Genomic DNA, 15,855 nt, shown 5'->3' on the forward strand with positions numbered 1-15,855 from the left:
ACCCCTTTCCTAGCCTTTCCTAGTGAGCTTATGGTCCACTGAGACCCTCAAGTCTGACTTCCTGGGGCAGAGATCCTGGTCTCTGATTCCTCCGAAGCTTTTGTAGTGGGGTATGACAAAGGATGTGGAGAAGCCAAAGTCATTCCCCTTATCCCAGGTCCTTTACCACCTGTGGCCGACCAAAGGGCCAGAGTCCCCCACCTGGGCATCGATGATCTTCTGTTTGGAGTCTACAGCTGCCTGCATCTCAGCGTGGTCCTTCTTCAGCTCCTCCTCCACTGACATCAACCTGTGACCAGAGATAAGCACAGTCAGGCTGGCATCTGAGGGAGCAGATGATGAGGTGGGTGTGGGCCTTGTGGGCAGAGGTCACCACACCTGCACTAGGAGAGGCCCTCCTTGGGCCACAGCCCTCCCACACTTGCCTGGGACAGAGGCTCTCCAGCTGGCCCCCAGCCACTACATGGGCTGGACCTACTCCTTCCTTATACTTTGACCAGATTCTGTTCCCAAATCCCCAGAAGCCCCTGGGGCTGCTCCTTTCCTGATGTTCTTCCAGGGGGGTGGGAGCTAAGGCAGGTGTGGGTCCGTCACCAGTTGCTCCTTTCCTGAGACCCTTCCTGGCTTCATCCTGCTGGCCTCCCTGGTACCTGTCAATCACTCTCGATCACTCCTACCTTCCAACTCTCTTCCTTTAGCTTCTGGAATACACACTCTCTGGGTCTGCCTGCTAGCACCCAGGCAACTGCTTGCAGATGCTATGTCCTGTCTGGCCCTTAGGATGTCAGGGCCCCACAAGGCTCTGCCTCACCTCCGTTCTCCTCGCTCTACAAACACTTCTCAGACGAGCTCATCTACTCCCACGGCTTCATTTCCGTATCCACCTGCACAATTTCTCCAGCCCAGCAGCAGTCCCCCTCCCCTGGGCGAGCACTTGGCCCACAGCACAGTAGATGCACAGGTGCTGGGGCAGGTACCACACAGGGCTGTGGTGACAAGTCAATGGGGTCGGGAGCACTAATCAGGAGGAAGGGGTGTGGGGCCATGTCAAGGTGGCGGGGGGGAGGGGAGTTCCTTGTCACAGGAAGGTAGTCATGGAGTAAAGCCTGTGACATGGGGGTAGTAGGGAGGGGAAAGAGAGGCAGTAGGTGGTATCATCAGAAGGGAAATTATACTGGAGAAGAGATTTTCCTTTCCAGCTATGGTGCAATAACAGGGACTGGATTTACTTTCCTGCCAAGAAAAAAAAAATAAAACAAAACAAAAACTAGAAAACCAGACAAAACACCTATGAAACAAAGTTTTCCGGATACTAAATCACCCTCGGTAAAGTCCAGTGACCCCTACAAGAAGGGAACAGGTGAGGTGAGCCCTGCTCAGTGCCTAGAGTGTCCGGGCCAAACAAAAGGAGGGCGTGACCTCAGAGTCAAGGAGGCCCAGGGCAGGCAGGGAGGTGAGGCGACTGGTACTCGCAGGACAGTGCCAGACAGGAGGAAGAGGCAGGGAGAATGCCACCTATCTCTGAGGGGGTTCCCTGGGTCTTTGGCTGCAGACTGGTCAGCATGCCTGTGAGAAAACAGCTAGGCCGGGGCAAGAACCACTGGAAAGGAGTGCACAAAACCACCCCAGGAACTGTGCATGCTCCTTCCAAGCACAGTGGAGAGGCGTGCTAACACAGGAGGCCTCCAGTGGAATCCCCTGAAGGAAACTGCCTCAACAGTAGAGCCAGATTAGGCCTCAATTAAAGACTGTCCAGGACCCACCCGACCAAGTTTGAACATAAGCCTCAAAAGAATCAAAAGTGATTCTAAGTAACCTCATTATGTCCCGGAACAAAGCGCAAACCACTTAAAGGAACACAAAATATCCAGCACTTACATAAAATTCACAATGCCTGGCACCCAACCAAGAATGCAGAGCAGTAGAAAAATATAACCCATAACCAGGAAGAAAGTGAATCAATAAAAACAGACTCAAAAAAGTCAGAGATGAGAGAATTAGTAGGCAAAGACATTAAAACAACTATTATAAACATATTCCACATTTTCAAGAAAATAGAGGAAAGCATGAGCATAAGAAGAAGAGGTGGATAGGATTTAAACCAAAGTCTAGAGGCAAAAATACAATATCTGAAATGGGGGGGAAAAAATGAATAGAATTAATAGCAGATTAGATAATAAGGAAGAAATGATTAGTGAACTTGAAGACATAGTAATAGAAATGATCTAAAATAAAACATGGAAGAAAGGAAACAAGAGAGCATCAGTGGGATGTGGGCAATATAAAGTGGCCTAACATATGTGCAATGGAAGTCCCAGAAAACAGACTGGGGAGGTGTGACTACATACTCACAGGTCCAAGAGCTCAACAAGCCCAAGAAACATGAAGAAAACCACACCAAGGCATATCATAAAATTGTTGGCCATCTGCAATAAGTAAATAACTCTTAAAAACAGCCAAAGAAAAAAGGTACACTAAATACAGAGGGACGGCTATAATGACAGAGTGCCCATTATTATAGCCAAGGTGAAGGCCCAAGCAGGCCGACTGCCTGTTTTTGCAAATAGCCACAGCACACAAATAGTTCTGCTATAATAGCAGAGCGGAACAGTTGCAACAGATACCGTATGTCCAGCAAAGCTGAAGATATTTATTATCTGCCCCTTTCCAGAAAGTTTCTAACCCCTGCTCTAAAGCAAGAACAAAAGATTAGCTAATAAACCAACAGAGGAGATAAAATGGAATTATAAAAAATATTCAATACAAAGAGAGGGCAGGAAAAAGGGGAATAAAACAGGCAGTCCAAATAGAAAACAAATAGCAAGATTATAGGTTAAAATATAATCATATTGGCAAGTATATTAAACATAAGTGGTCTAAACACTCCAATTAAAAGATGGAAACTATCAGATAAAAAGCAAGTACCAACTGCAAGATGTCTGTAAAAGAAACTCACTTGATATAGACACACAGATGGATTAAAAATATAAGGATGGACGAGATATACCAGGCTAACACGAATTAAAAGAAAATTGGAACAGCCGTATGGATATCAAACAAGGAAGATTTCAGAGCAAGGAACATTGAGGGCTAAGAAAGATGACTTTATAATATAGAGGTCAGTTCATCAACAGTACATAACAATCCTAAATGTGTATGCCTCTGAGAATAGTTTCAGTGCACAAAAAGCAAAAACCAACAGAAATAAGAGAAGAAATAGACAAATCCATAATTATTAGAAACTTCAACATCCTGTTCTCAGTAACTGACAGAACAAGCAGAGAAGCTCACAGGGATATAGAAGATTTGAATAACACTATCAGCCAAACCGACCTAACTGACATTTACATTAAGGAAGAAATAATTCAGGACTGGTTAGAAACAAATGTGTTAAATAAGCCACTGAATTCAGGAAAGCATACACCTCAGAGAACAGACACAACGAGGAGAAGGTTAGGTTGAAAACGTTTCAATTTTTGTGACCACACACATGAAGAAAGCCAAGAGCAGAGCTGGTGGTCAAGCGAACAGTGGGTTTCTAGTGACCCTGGTTATAGGCCCTTTGCTCACGCTAACCATTTTCCAGTGAAGCAAACAATAATTAGGGGCAGAAAAACAGGCAGTCTAAATAGGAGGAATCTGGGGAGGGTTTTGCAGTGAACAAAGCATGAAGCCAGGTTGGGGAACATCCTGGCTACTGCACACCTGTGAAATCTGTCCAGATGACAGGCTCTTGTACCTGGTATTACTGTCGTAAGAAAGTGAACTCCAGGACTGGGACTCGGTGGGTTGGCCTGGACGCTACACCTTGACTGCACTCCCTGCCTATAGACACAATGGTGTGCCCACCCTACCCAAGAGCAGGGAGGCAGAGAAAGAGAGAGGAATCAACACAGAATCCGATATAAACCGTCAATAAAGATGGGAGTCAGCATTAAAAACCACCCCCACCCCCGTACTCCCGAGAATCTCCTTGTAAGACCCAGAGGCACCTTTAAACTCAACACATCCAAAACTGGCACCATCATCCCTCTCCCTCTCCGCCTGAACTTCTCTTCCAAAGTTCCCATCTCAGTAATTAGCACCACGGCACACCCTGATGCTCTTGGTAGAAGTCTGGGGATTTTTCTGTCTCCTTCCTCCCTCTCACCTCCCACCTTCAGCCACAGAAAGTAACTGACATTCATTCCTATTTTTCTTGCCCTGAATTGGGACCTGTTTTTCTTGGCACCCCCAACTGGCTTCTAAACTCCCCTGAGAGTGCTTACCAAGAAAATAAGACCCCTACAGGGCCCACAGGCCCAGCTTTGCATTCTACCTGTAGCACACACTGTACCGTGGGGCTCCCCACACTCCAGGCCACCTCCTACCTCCAGGTCTGTGCCACAATGTCCCCACCTCCTGGGACACTTCTTCCTTCCTGTCTCCACACTCCACTCATCCTGCAGCTGGTCAGCCCCTCCGTGACCAGGAGCCTCCTGGAGGGCAGTGTGGGGCCAGGACTGGATCCAGAGCAGGGATAGGACGTTCTCACCTGCTGATGATGCCCTTCATCTGGATGTCCTTGTCCTCCTGCTGCCGCCGCAGCCGCTCCTCGCCTTCCTCCAGCCGTGCCTGGTACTCCAGCACCAGCTTCTGCGTCGTCTCCTCCTGGCACTTGAACAGGGTCTCATACTCCTCCAGCTTTTTGGTGGAGATCCGTAACTTGTCCTGCAGCACTGCCAGGTCCTGCCAGGAGGGCAGCGTGCCACAGGCACAGCACCCAGGACAGAGAGCACAGCCTCATGAGCCTGAGCAGGAGCACAGGGTAGGAGGGAGCCCAGGTCGGAACTCCCCAGGGACTATCCCAACCCAGCTTACTTCCCACAGCAAGGAGATGCTGAGTCTGTCCCCTCTCCAGGGCTCTCTCTACTCCTAGCTCCCGCTTCCCCAGCCTGACCTTACAGCTATGCGGGGGATGAAGACTCAGAAGTAAGGGTTTAACTAGGGCCTTGAGCTTTTTATAACAAAAGTTAAAACACCTTGAATATGTTAAGGAGATCTGGCAGGGCCCTGTAAGGTGGGGGCTCTATAGGAGGGGAAACTGAGGCCCTGAAGGCGCGGCGACCCAGTCACACAAAGAGTAGAGTGACTGACTGCTGGGGTAAGATCTTAGCCTCCCAGCATCTATCTGACCCTAAAGCCACGGTGGGGAAAAGTGGGGGAGAGAGAGGTTAAGGGCAAGGCAGCCCTGGCTTTCTGGATCTTAGCCCAGCATGCCCAGCCTTTGGGGAAGACAAGGATATGTAAGGCAGCAAGAGAAGCAGCAAGCTGGGACAGAGGGCAAGGCAGGGCTGACACCGGAAGCAGGGGCTTGGGGCCAGGGTGCCGTGGGAATATATGACTGGGGGAGGCAGGAAGAGCCTCTCAAGGAGAGGGGCAATAGAAGCCCAACTCACTCAACAGCAATGGACTCTCCCAAGGTCAGGAGGCAGCAAAGCCGGAGAGATCCAGCCCTACCTCAAATGTAATCCCTGAAACAAAGCTGGACCCACAGGGGAGCATGACTCTGGGGAAATGGCCCTGACGCCACCCCAGGTCTGCTGCCCAGCTGGCCAGAGGCAGGGACCAGGTCTCCAGGGAGCTCAGGGAACAAAGGCCTCCTAGATTTGCCTGTGAGAGTTTGTAGCAAAGAGGGTGAAAGAAGCAGCAGCTCATTCAGCCAAGGGACCACAAGGAAGGAGGGCACTCCAGATGCAGCCTGTCGTTACAATCGTTCAGGCAATCCTTGCCATTTAAAAACGGGAATCTGAGCCTCAGGCACCGAGCCTGGCCCCAGGTTCATGCAGGGAGTTGGGGTGAGGCTGGCCCTCCTTGCTCCCCAGCCAAACTCTGGCTCTTAAAGCACTGTGCCCCATGTCCCCTGGTCCCCTTTACATAATTATGGTGAAAGCAGGTGGATGCGGTGGACCAAGGGGATGGTGGAGGGTGGCGGAATGCAGCATGGACATGGACCTAGTCCTAGGCCAGGGAGAGGGAGAGCTGCCACCTGCCCTCTGTGCCCTTGCCTGAGAGGCTGCTAATGCTTTTCTGGGGCCAAGAGGGGCGAGGGCACAAGAGGTGAATGGGAGAGTGACAGCTGCCTGGGGGGCCTTGTACTGGTCCTGCTCTGTAGACTGGGCTTTGGCCTCCAGGAGATGAGAGCCAGCTCTGGATCAAGGGCAGCTGCCACTCACTGGGAGAATGGGACAACAGAAACGCCTCGCTGCCCATCAAATGCCAGATATATGTGGTAGGGTGGAAGAAAACATCTCAGTAGCAACCTGACCCTAACCCTCCCCCTGGTTTTCTCCCCTAGGCCCTGGCAGAAATGGGGACTGGGAAAGAGGCAGGCCTCAGGCAGGCACAAGCCCAGAGTGGAGGGGCCCTAGCTGGGGCATTCTCCCAGCTCTTGGAACCCATGCCTCCACCTCCTCATGCATGAGGCTCCCTTAAGGGTCTCCATGCACCTCTTTGGCACCCTTGACCCTCAAGTCCCAGCTGAGTCTCATATGCAACCTGTGTTGGGAAACCTCAGGTCTAAGCTAAATCCCTCTTGCTACTCTTCTTCCAGATTCCAGTGACCACTGTCCTCACATGAAACCAGGGGTTGAGAGGGGACTGACCATTTGCAAGACTGAGGAGTGGCTCCTTACTCAGGTCTCAAGGGGAGAGAATCCTGCCAGCTACCAAGGGATGCAGCCCCACCCTGTCCCAAATTGCCAGGGTCTGGCATTACCTTTTCTGCTTGGCTGAGCTCCTCCTTACTCCTTAGCCTATCCCTGTGGGGGGGATCTGGGCCCAGGCCCTCGTCTTCTAACAACTGCGCGTTCATGGTCAAGAGCCAAGCGGCTGTGCGGTCCAGGGCATTGGGGCTCACGGGCGAAGGGCCCTACAATGAAACACAGCTGTGAGGGCTGGAGGGAGGAAGGGGAGAGGGGAGGGGGTGGGAGTGGCACCTGGTGAGCCACGGGGACATGTGGTGGGAAGGGAGGGGACCTTCAGCTGACCAGGCACCTACTGATGCGGCAGCCCCTGAGCAAGGAGGCTCCAACTCTCAGAAGGCAGCCTGAGGCACAGTTAAGAGCCTAGGTGGCCTCCTGAGCTGCTCTCTGCAGCCCAGGTGAGAATGTGCGAGCTGGCCCAGGAAGACAGGCGTTCTACCCAAAGCACATCAGGTCCACGTACTGCATGCAGCCCCTGGGCGACAGGAAACACCCACAAATCCTGGCAGCTGAGCTCTGGAGGCCAGTTTAGAGCAGGGAGGGGCCTGTGGGGGACAGGTTAACTCCTACCCTGGGTAGGGTGTTAACAGGCTTAGAACTAGAGAGAGACTGACCCCTCCCTCTTTCTCCCTAACCCCTGTTAGGGAGATGTCTCAGGGGAAACTGGCAGAGGGACCCTAAAGCTGCAGTGTCCCTGGTTCACAGGACTGAGGTAGGGGCCAGTAGGGCCAGGGAAGAGGGGTGGTGTGTGTGGTGGGCTGATGGCATGGGGCCGACTGTGGCATCATTCAGCATGGGATGACAGCTGGGTGAGGGGGAGATGAAATGGCCTGGAGGAGCAGCATGGCATGGGTGGGACCACCCTCATGGCCCGCCCTCCACCAGCGCACTGACCTGCTTGTGCACCGCTCGAGGCTTCAGCTCGGGGCTGTCACCCTTGGAGGAGGAGGACTGCTGCCGCAGCCGGGCTCCAGGGCCAGCCCAATCAGGCGAGGCCGACGCCAGGGTCCCACTGGAGGGCCGAGGGTACTGCAGGGTGCTCAGCAGGGTGGGTGGCGTCCGGCCACGAGGGGCAGGAGGTGGCGGTGGGGGCGGAGGTGGCGGCTGGTCGATCCGACGCTGGGGGCCGGCACTGTTCTGCCTCGGCACCGTGGGCTGCCCGCCCTTTTCAGTCAGCGACATCTGCCGCCGCGCCATCTCCCCTGGCCGGCGCCCGAGCTCCTCTGCGGCGCTGCTGAAACTTCCCAGTTTGGCGGCAGCCGCCAGCTCCTCACTGTTGCTGTGGGAGCTCAGGGAGCTGTGGCCCTCAGAGCCCGAGTCGCCAAGGCCGCGGGGCGACAGTGGCAGGCCAGCCGCCATCTGGTAGACAGGGTTCTGGAAAGAGAGCGGTGCCAACAGCTGGGGCCGGCCTGGTGCGCCCTCAGAGGTGCCTGGTGTGGTTGGTGTCTGGCCTGCCCGCCGCACCGTGGCCAGCCCTGCCAGGCTCACAGGGGCTGCCCGGGCCGGCCACCCAGCCATCAGCTGAGTCGCAGGCGTCTGCCCATCGGTGGTGAGGGTGTCGGGGCCCGCTGGGGAGCCCGCCTCCCCATCCAGCGTGCGGGCGTCTTGGAGGTCCACCATGGACAGGCTCTTGCCGCCGTTGGCCATCTGAAGATCAGGTTCGTTGGCTTCCGAGTAACTCGAGCTGCGGGCAGGTGAGGGCTGGACCCCGGAGGACCTTGTGACAAAAAACAAGTCCTTGTTTTCGGGGGTTGGAGACGGTAACCGGGTGAAATCTATCAGACTGCAGGGAGACAAGCACACACAGGGAAAGAAGGGGGAAGAGAAGAACTGTGAATGCGGCCAAGGCGGGTCCAAACCGAGAGCCCCTGCCAATTTGCTGGGCCTGGCAGCCTGAGCCAAGGCTGGGGGAGAGGGAAGGTGGGGTGGGGTGGGGTGGGAAGGGGAGGTGCCAGGGCAGCAAGAGTGGGAGAGTCCCGGGGACCAGTGGCCCAGATGCAAAACCCACAGCCTGGGCAGCTGACCCCAGCAGAAGCCACCATGGGGACCGGCTGGCTGAAGTGGCAGCTCCTGCCCAGAACCGGTGCTAGGAGCCAGCCCTGCTAGTGCCAGGACAGGCTGACTGGCAGGCGCTTTCCCTGCTCAGCTGCATCTTGGGATGATGGGTGCGGAGGCCTGGAGTGTTCTAGAAATTTCCCCTGAGCTAAAACCAAACCCACACGCAGTGGCTCTCTGCTATCCAAGGGTCCTGCACAGAGAAATCCAATTTCAAAGCACTAGGGCTCCTTCTCTCTCTTCTCTCTTGTTCCTAATCAGACTGAGAACCAAAGTGGGGGCCTGGTGAAGCCTCCTCTGCCAAGCCTCCTGCTGCCACACCCCTTGACTGACTGGCAGGCGGGGGCTGGCGTTCCTGACAAAAACACAGAATCAGAGGAGGATCCTCGAGGTGTGACTCAAGCACGGAGGGTCTGCACCTGCAGTGGCAGGCTGTGCCCTCCCCAGACCTTCCAGCCTCTCCTGGGCCCCTCCCTGGAATTCTGCTCTTTGGAAGGCACAGTGTGGTAGCTCAGCCCAGCTTTGGAGGGAAGGTTGTGGGGGTAAAAAGGACTCTGAGTGGGCTGGAGGCAGCAGGACTTTGGGGTTTGACATGGGTTTGGAATGGAAGTAAGAGGTGGCTTAACCTGGGACAGAGAGAGGAAGCCCCAAAAGCCCCAACTGATAGGGCTTAGGTGGGGCAGGCTGTGGCCACTGGTGGCCACAGCACTTGTGGGTCAAGAAGAAGTGGACAAGAGCACCAAGTGGACCCGGGAGAAACCAGACCTGCAGCATACCTGGTCAGGTCTCTTCAAAACCCACGTGCCTGGCCATCTCTCAGCCAAGGTGTGTCCCCACCTGAACTCAGATTTACCTCACTTGGCAGGTTGTATGAATGAACCCCAAGATTCAGAGGGACCTGGGAAGTGGCCCCCGGCCAATTTCTGGCCTCCAGTCCTGTGCACCACACACCCAGGTCCTCAATCTCCATACCCTCGTCCACTTAAAAGCCTGCCACCACCTTCAGTGCAGACCTGACTCCCAACTCTGCAGGCCCAGCCTCATCCTCACTAGCTGGTCCAACGTGGCGTGGCCCCTGGTAGGGAGGGGAGTGTACCAGTGAGGCATAAAGGGGTCAACATAAACGCCTCCGTTTTAAAGGAATATTCTCATTTTGACATCAATGTTAGAGATCATTTGTCTCCCTCTCTACTGAGTGTGGATTTTATTTACAAGGCATTTGCCCCAGGGCTGAGGGCTCAGTGTGAAGGTCAGGCTTCAACTCCCTAGTTCTTTGGAGCTCCCAGCCTCAAAGCCTTGTGGCCACCCAAGCTCTTGCTGAGCACACACCCTGCAAACCACTTCTGGAGACTATGATTGGACCCAGGAAATACCAGAACAGGTATTTTTAACTCACAGGTATTTGGGACCAGTAATTGTTCAACAGAGCATGTCGTCTTTCTTCACGCCTTTGTGTTAGTCCCCCGACCTAGAATGCCTTTTCCACCCATGGAACTGTTTCCTAAAAAGCTCATAACTACAGCACCACCTCACCCAGGCAGCCTTCCCTGATTTTTCCCGGATGGAGGTTCATCACTTAGGGCCTGCACAACACATTTTGAGTCTCATCCAGCTTGTTTTATAAAAACTTGTGTCGGCATCCTCCTGCCCAGCTGAGACTGTTGGGCTGCACTCTGTCTGCATGTGCACCCCACAAAGCCCAGCACACCTGGCAGCTCTTACCCAGAGAGATCATTCTCGATCACCATCTTCTGTAGCCCGGCTGAGATGCTGCTGCTACCAGAGCCAGGTGTGGAGGCCAGGTCATTTGTCCCTGGGAGCTGCCCACTGCCTGGAGTGCTCAGTGCCGTGTGGACATCCCTTAGGATTCGAGGCAGGGGCCCCAGTTTGGATACGATGCTCTGCAAAGACACAAGAAGAGGCAGGTGTGACCTGTTGGGGCCATCTGAGGAGGTGAGCTGCAGCCACTGTGGTTCAAAACATCCCAGGAACCTGGCAGAAATGTAGACCCACCTTCCCCTACCTGTCAGATCTAGCAGTTCTGGGGCGGGGAGTGCGGGAGGCCAATAATGTGTAAATTAGACATTTACCAGTTCCCCAAATATTTCTGGGATAAAGATGAGAGGTGCCCAGGCCCACAGGGAGAAATGCTGACCTAGTCCAAGCCTTTGACCCTAGTTCATCCTACCTTGGTGCCTCCCCATCCGAGAGACTTCTGAGACAACCCCTCCCACATCTTCTCCACACAGTGGACAGGGCCTGACCCACTTTGATACCTGAGCCCCAGTGGACATGGTCTAGGCACCACCACGTGCTTATCAGACAATTAACAAAGAGATAGGCAGAGGGCAACCCCCAGGCCCATCTCAACCTCGCTGTCACAGTTAAGCTGATGCTGCTAAGGATTCCAGGCTGCAGGGCTGGGCTGAGGAAGGGGACTCTGCCTTCACCTGTATAGGCACTGGCTTCCAGGTAGGACTTTGGGCAAGAGAAAGTGTGAAAACTCGTATTGTCATCCACAGAGCAGAGACTAGGGAGGCAGAGTTCAATTTCAAACCCCTGCTGCAACACTGTCAGCTGTGACGGCTGCAGACTGCTGTGCAGATATAGGGGATGGTGGCCCACACAGGGGCTCAGTAAGTGGTGTTGGTTTCCATTCCTCCCCCTGTGTCCCTCACAGCCAGAGGGCAGTGGACATAAATGAGCGGAAACTTTTGAAACAGCATCTGCTGCTGGTGAAAAGCTGGACTAACCCAAGTGTCCAGAAACGGGGCTGGTGAAAATACACAGCAGTCATGATGGGACAGCCTGGGGCCGTTAGAAAGGTCACAGCGGCAGAGCAGCGAGTGCTGGCGTGGAAAGATGTCCACACAGAGTGCGTGAGAAACATATACTGCAGTGTACATGTACGTCCTCACAATCCAAAAGGAAAAGAACTCTGCGTTTGTGTGTGTACTTAACACACACACAGATGTATACAGAAGGCTGCACACCAGAGTGCCCTGTGTGGTCACCTCCAGGAAATGGGGCAGGAGCAGGGAGGCCTCCCAGCCCTGTTCAGCAGTAACTACTTTTGTAAGGCGGCCTCTCGGAGCCCCAGAAAGCAATGAATATTCCGGAGTTCGACTGTGGAGCCCCAGCCCTTGCTGCCAAAAACCCATCCACTGTGTGGGCGGGGACTGCTGGTGGGGGGAGTGGAACCCCGGGCCACAGAGGGCACACTCCACGGGGCTGCAGCAATGTCAGAGGTGCCCAGGGAGTAACCACTTCAACTGACAGTCAAGGGCAGTTGGGGAAAGGTTTGTAACTTCCTGCCTGACACGCAGAGGTTTGGTATTCTTAGTCTTTTTCTTATCAGTGGCCTTCAACCACAGAACAAGGACATTTTCACAGAAAGAGCTAAATCTGATCACATTTCTCACCGGTAGCAAACACATCTTTCATACATGGAATCTACCCACTCAACGCTGAGTGTGAGGAGACACAGCCAAAGCCCCAGTATCCAGAGGGGGCTCACTGGCCAGCAGGTGCTGGTGAGTGAACGTGGCACCAAGAACATGGGGCCCAGAGATCCCGGTGGGTGCTGACAGGAGAACCCTTGCCCACACCCTGCCGCATGGGGACAAGCACCTGCTCCAGCTGGCTGATGGCCTCCCAGAGCAGTGCATGCAGGCTGGACAGCTCGCGGCCCAGGTCGATGTAGCCCTCAAAGCCGGCTGTGTTGGAGATGGTCTCGGGGTTGGAGATCTCCAGCAGGAAGCGCTGCATGTTGGTCCACTCATGCTCCAGGAACTGGTTCATGAACGACATGTACTCCTCTTTGCTGCCAAACCTAGAAAGAGAGCAGATGGGGTGAGCAACCCAGGTCCGAGGCAGGCCCGGAAACCCAGGCCCACCCAGGTTCTCTGAGACACACCCACTTTCTCAGCTCTCATCCCTTCTTGCCCACTGTGGCCAGTTCCCACACCACTAACTCCACCAGCCAACCAATCTTCTATGGTTCATGACCCTTGTTCCTCATGGCCAAGTCCACAGGGACCCTTTCTCACAGGACCTGGAATGTTCCATGGCCCTCACTCCCCTTTCACTCACTGCTGGTCACAATCTCCTTCTTTTCTCCCTACAAGTTTCAATGGCCTGGTAGGCAGATGATTCGCAATCCATGCTCAGCCAGGTGTCTCTGCTGAGCCTACAGACATGCATGTCCACAACATCTCCCCTCGTACCCAGCCTGGCCAAGTCTGAAGTCACTGCCATCACCCCAAACCCATGCCCTCTTCCCAGACTCCCTGTCCCAAATGGAGATAGACAGATGAGCCAAAAGCCTGTGGGGTCATCTCCTCCTCCCTCCCCACAATGGCAAGGCTGGCTGGCTATCTTCTCCTCACCCCTTGACCTTGCAGCCACTGCCTCCTGCATCGCCTCTCCAAACCCCAATACTTCTTCCACTTCCCTTTTGCCAGAACTACAGCTATGATCTGTAGTATCTCAGTTGCCAGTCCCGCTCCCTCCAATCCCCTTGCCCCACTGCCACCAAGCTGACCTTTTTAGGACCCAGAACAGACGAGGGCCATCCTCTCCCATGCTTAAAGCCCTTTGGTGGCTCCCACCACCTTGCCTGGCCTTCAAATCCCTGCTGTCCTCCTAGGTCTTGTCTCTCACTTCTCCCTGCCTGGCACTTGAAAATGCGGGAATGCCACCAGTACCTTGTCTTTTCAGTCCCAGAGGCTGCCTTGCCTCTGCTCCTGACACACAGCTGGGGAGCACGTTTGTGTCTCCTCTCCCAACGAGCCGAGGGCCCTCCCGAGACATCACATGCACCTCTATCCTGGCTCCACTGTTCACTCTACATCACCCTCCCCTACTGAAGTGCTGGCTCTCCAAGGCTGGGACCAGGCGTGACTCAGAGCTCAGCAGGGGTGGCCAGGGAATGGGCAACTAGATGACCCAGTCCTCCCATTTCCACCCCTTCATTCTAAAGTATAGTCCCAAACTTTGGCGTGCTCTATGAGCAAGGACATCCCTGACAGCATTAAACAAGGACAGTCTGAAATAGCCCGAGTGCCCGACCACAGGGGAAGGGCTAAGGAAATATGGCCCTTCTCCCTTGAAGACATACTAGCCATTCATTTCAAAATGAGGCTTATGGATATTAAAAACATGGGAGAATCCTTATGATTAAATATTAATTTTAAAAAGCTGAAAGAAAAAAATACCTTGTCTTCTCACCTCTGAAAATTAAGGAAACATACCAAAATGGCATGTACTTTCAGTAGGGGGAGAACAGGGTGTGGAGATTTTATTCTGAAAAGGGGGAGGGAGAAGACTAAGCATGACAGGGACAAAAGCGGGGCTCACTGTGCAGCCCAGCTCTGGGGAAGAAACACCTACGGCTGCCCCCACGGTGGCCTCCAGCCCTGTCCCAACCCTGCCCGTCGGGGGCGCCACACTCACTTGGCGAAGTTGGCCAGGTTCTGGGTCACCTTGGCAATGAGGGTGAGGGTGCGGGCTGTGCGGTCATCGGGGTACTCCTGCAGCAGGTTGAAGAGTGAGGGCGACATGATGGCCGGGCAGAGGAAGCGCAGAAATAGGGAGGCACTGATGAGCCGCTCGCTGATGTCCGGCCGGCCGCGGCTGCTGCACTCTTGCCGCCACGAGGCAAACACCTCTTTCAGCTCCCGTGGGAAAACACTGGGTAGGAATAGGCAAGAGTGGGCCTGGTGGTCAGGCAGGGTGCCAGGACAGGCGGGTGCAGAGCAGGGACCTGGTTCTGGGTCCAATGGAACCCTGAGCTCCAACCCTGACAGCTGTGAGCTCAGCCTGCTGCCCATCACTCCATCATCTATATCCATCCATCATTCACCCATCTATCCATCATCCGTCAGACAGGGCTGCTGGGGTAGCTGAGACAGCGCAGGGAGGGCACAGAGTGAGTGCTCAGGAAGTAGAAGGGGCAGACCCCCCAAGCTCCAGTCAGGGTGGTGGGCTCCCCATGAAGGGGCCGAGTGAGATGGGACACAAGCATAGAGGAGCTAGGTCTCTGTCCTAACTGGGACCAATGGCAAGGGCCTGCTCCGGATCTGGGCCCTTCCCACCTCCCCCAGTGCTTCACCCTCCTCCCCAGACAGCAGGCATCTGGGTCTAGGGGAGAGTGAGGAAAACACAACAGGAACAGACCACCACTCCTTGATTCCCATCACTGGCTTCCGAGACTTACTCCCTTCGCTCAAGTAACCACATAGGAATTAAAGGTTTTTAGGAGAGCTCAGAGTATACAAGAAGATGGGAATATCCTAACAACAGGGTGAAGCATAGCTCTCCACTTTTTAGACAGGGAGGGACTTCCCTGGGGGACCCAGTGAGCACAGGCAGGGTCCCTAGGCCCCAGGTGGGGGGCTCTCTCCATCACACATTCCCAATGAGGCCACAATAAGGCCCCACCACGCCAACTTTTAAGTGGCTTTTCTATCTTTTCATTCTAAAATATATGCCTCCTACCCTGGGGCAGGCCAGGACCCAATGCTCCCTAAACCCAGTCCATGCCTGGCTCTGTCACCTGCCCTGGGAGCTCTGAGCAAGTGCCTGATCCTCACTGGCCTTCCATTTCCTCACCCTTATACTGAGAAAAGGGCCTGCCCTGCCATGCTCACAGGGCCAACCTTAAGCCTGAGGCCCCAATGGCCCAACAAACCCAGCACTGAGCCCAGCAGATTCTTGGCAGGAAACAAGGTAAGCAGAAAAGCACAGCTGGAGAGGAAGTGAGGGCAGGTGGCCTTTAGCCCTGGTCCTCGAAGTGCCTGGAGCAGAACTGGGCAGAGGCAGGCATTGAGTGATGACAGCTATTGGTGGCATCTAGAACTGAGAGGTGCCTCTGGGTCTGTGACAAACACCAGAAAGGAAATGGAAAAATCGCTGTCCACGGATATGTTTCCCACACCCAGCCTGCCCTGGGGATAGAAGGGCAGTGTGAAAACAGCCTGGCCCCAGGGTGGGAAGAGTGTTCCCAAAGAGTCCAAAGCTCTCAGGTCACCCCTCCACCCCTGGTGCCAAGGGTCAG

General features: G+C 54.3%; 2 protein-coding genes across 10 annotated transcripts in view; both read right to left on the reverse strand.

Annotated features, from left to right (window-relative positions):
• The window catches only part of ZFP37 (ZFP37 zinc finger protein), a 308,781-nt gene that overhangs the window by 88,325 nt on the left and 204,601 nt on the right, over window positions 1–15,855 (reverse strand). The window lies entirely within an intron of this gene.
• DAB2IP (DAB2 interacting protein) overlaps window positions 1–15,855 on the reverse strand; it is a 179,898-nt gene that overhangs the window by 9,530 nt on the left and 154,513 nt on the right. For 8 of the 9 annotated variants that reach the window (XM_081150597.1, XM_081150595.1, XM_081150596.1 and 5 more), the window contains 7 exons: window positions 14,253–14,489; window positions 12,429–12,630; window positions 10,521–10,699; window positions 7,638–8,526; window positions 6,758–6,910; window positions 4,535–4,728; window positions 202–289 (listed from right to left, as the gene is read on the reverse strand). In XM_081150597.1, coding sequence (XP_081006723.1) covers window positions 202–289; window positions 4,535–4,728; window positions 6,758–6,910; window positions 7,638–8,526; window positions 10,521–10,699; window positions 12,429–12,630; window positions 14,253–14,489 — 1,942 coding nt within the window. The remainder of the gene's footprint in view (window positions 1–201; window positions 290–4,534; window positions 4,729–6,757; window positions 6,911–7,637; window positions 8,527–10,520; window positions 10,700–12,428; window positions 12,631–14,252; window positions 14,490–15,855) is intronic. The other variant, XM_081150593.1, reaches the window with a different exon arrangement.

The sequence above is a fragment of the Miniopterus schreibersii genome (genome assembly GCF_964146895.1).
Source record: "Miniopterus schreibersii genome assembly, chromosome: 11".
NCBI lineage: Eukaryota > Metazoa > Chordata > Mammalia > Chiroptera > Miniopteridae > Miniopterus > Miniopterus schreibersii.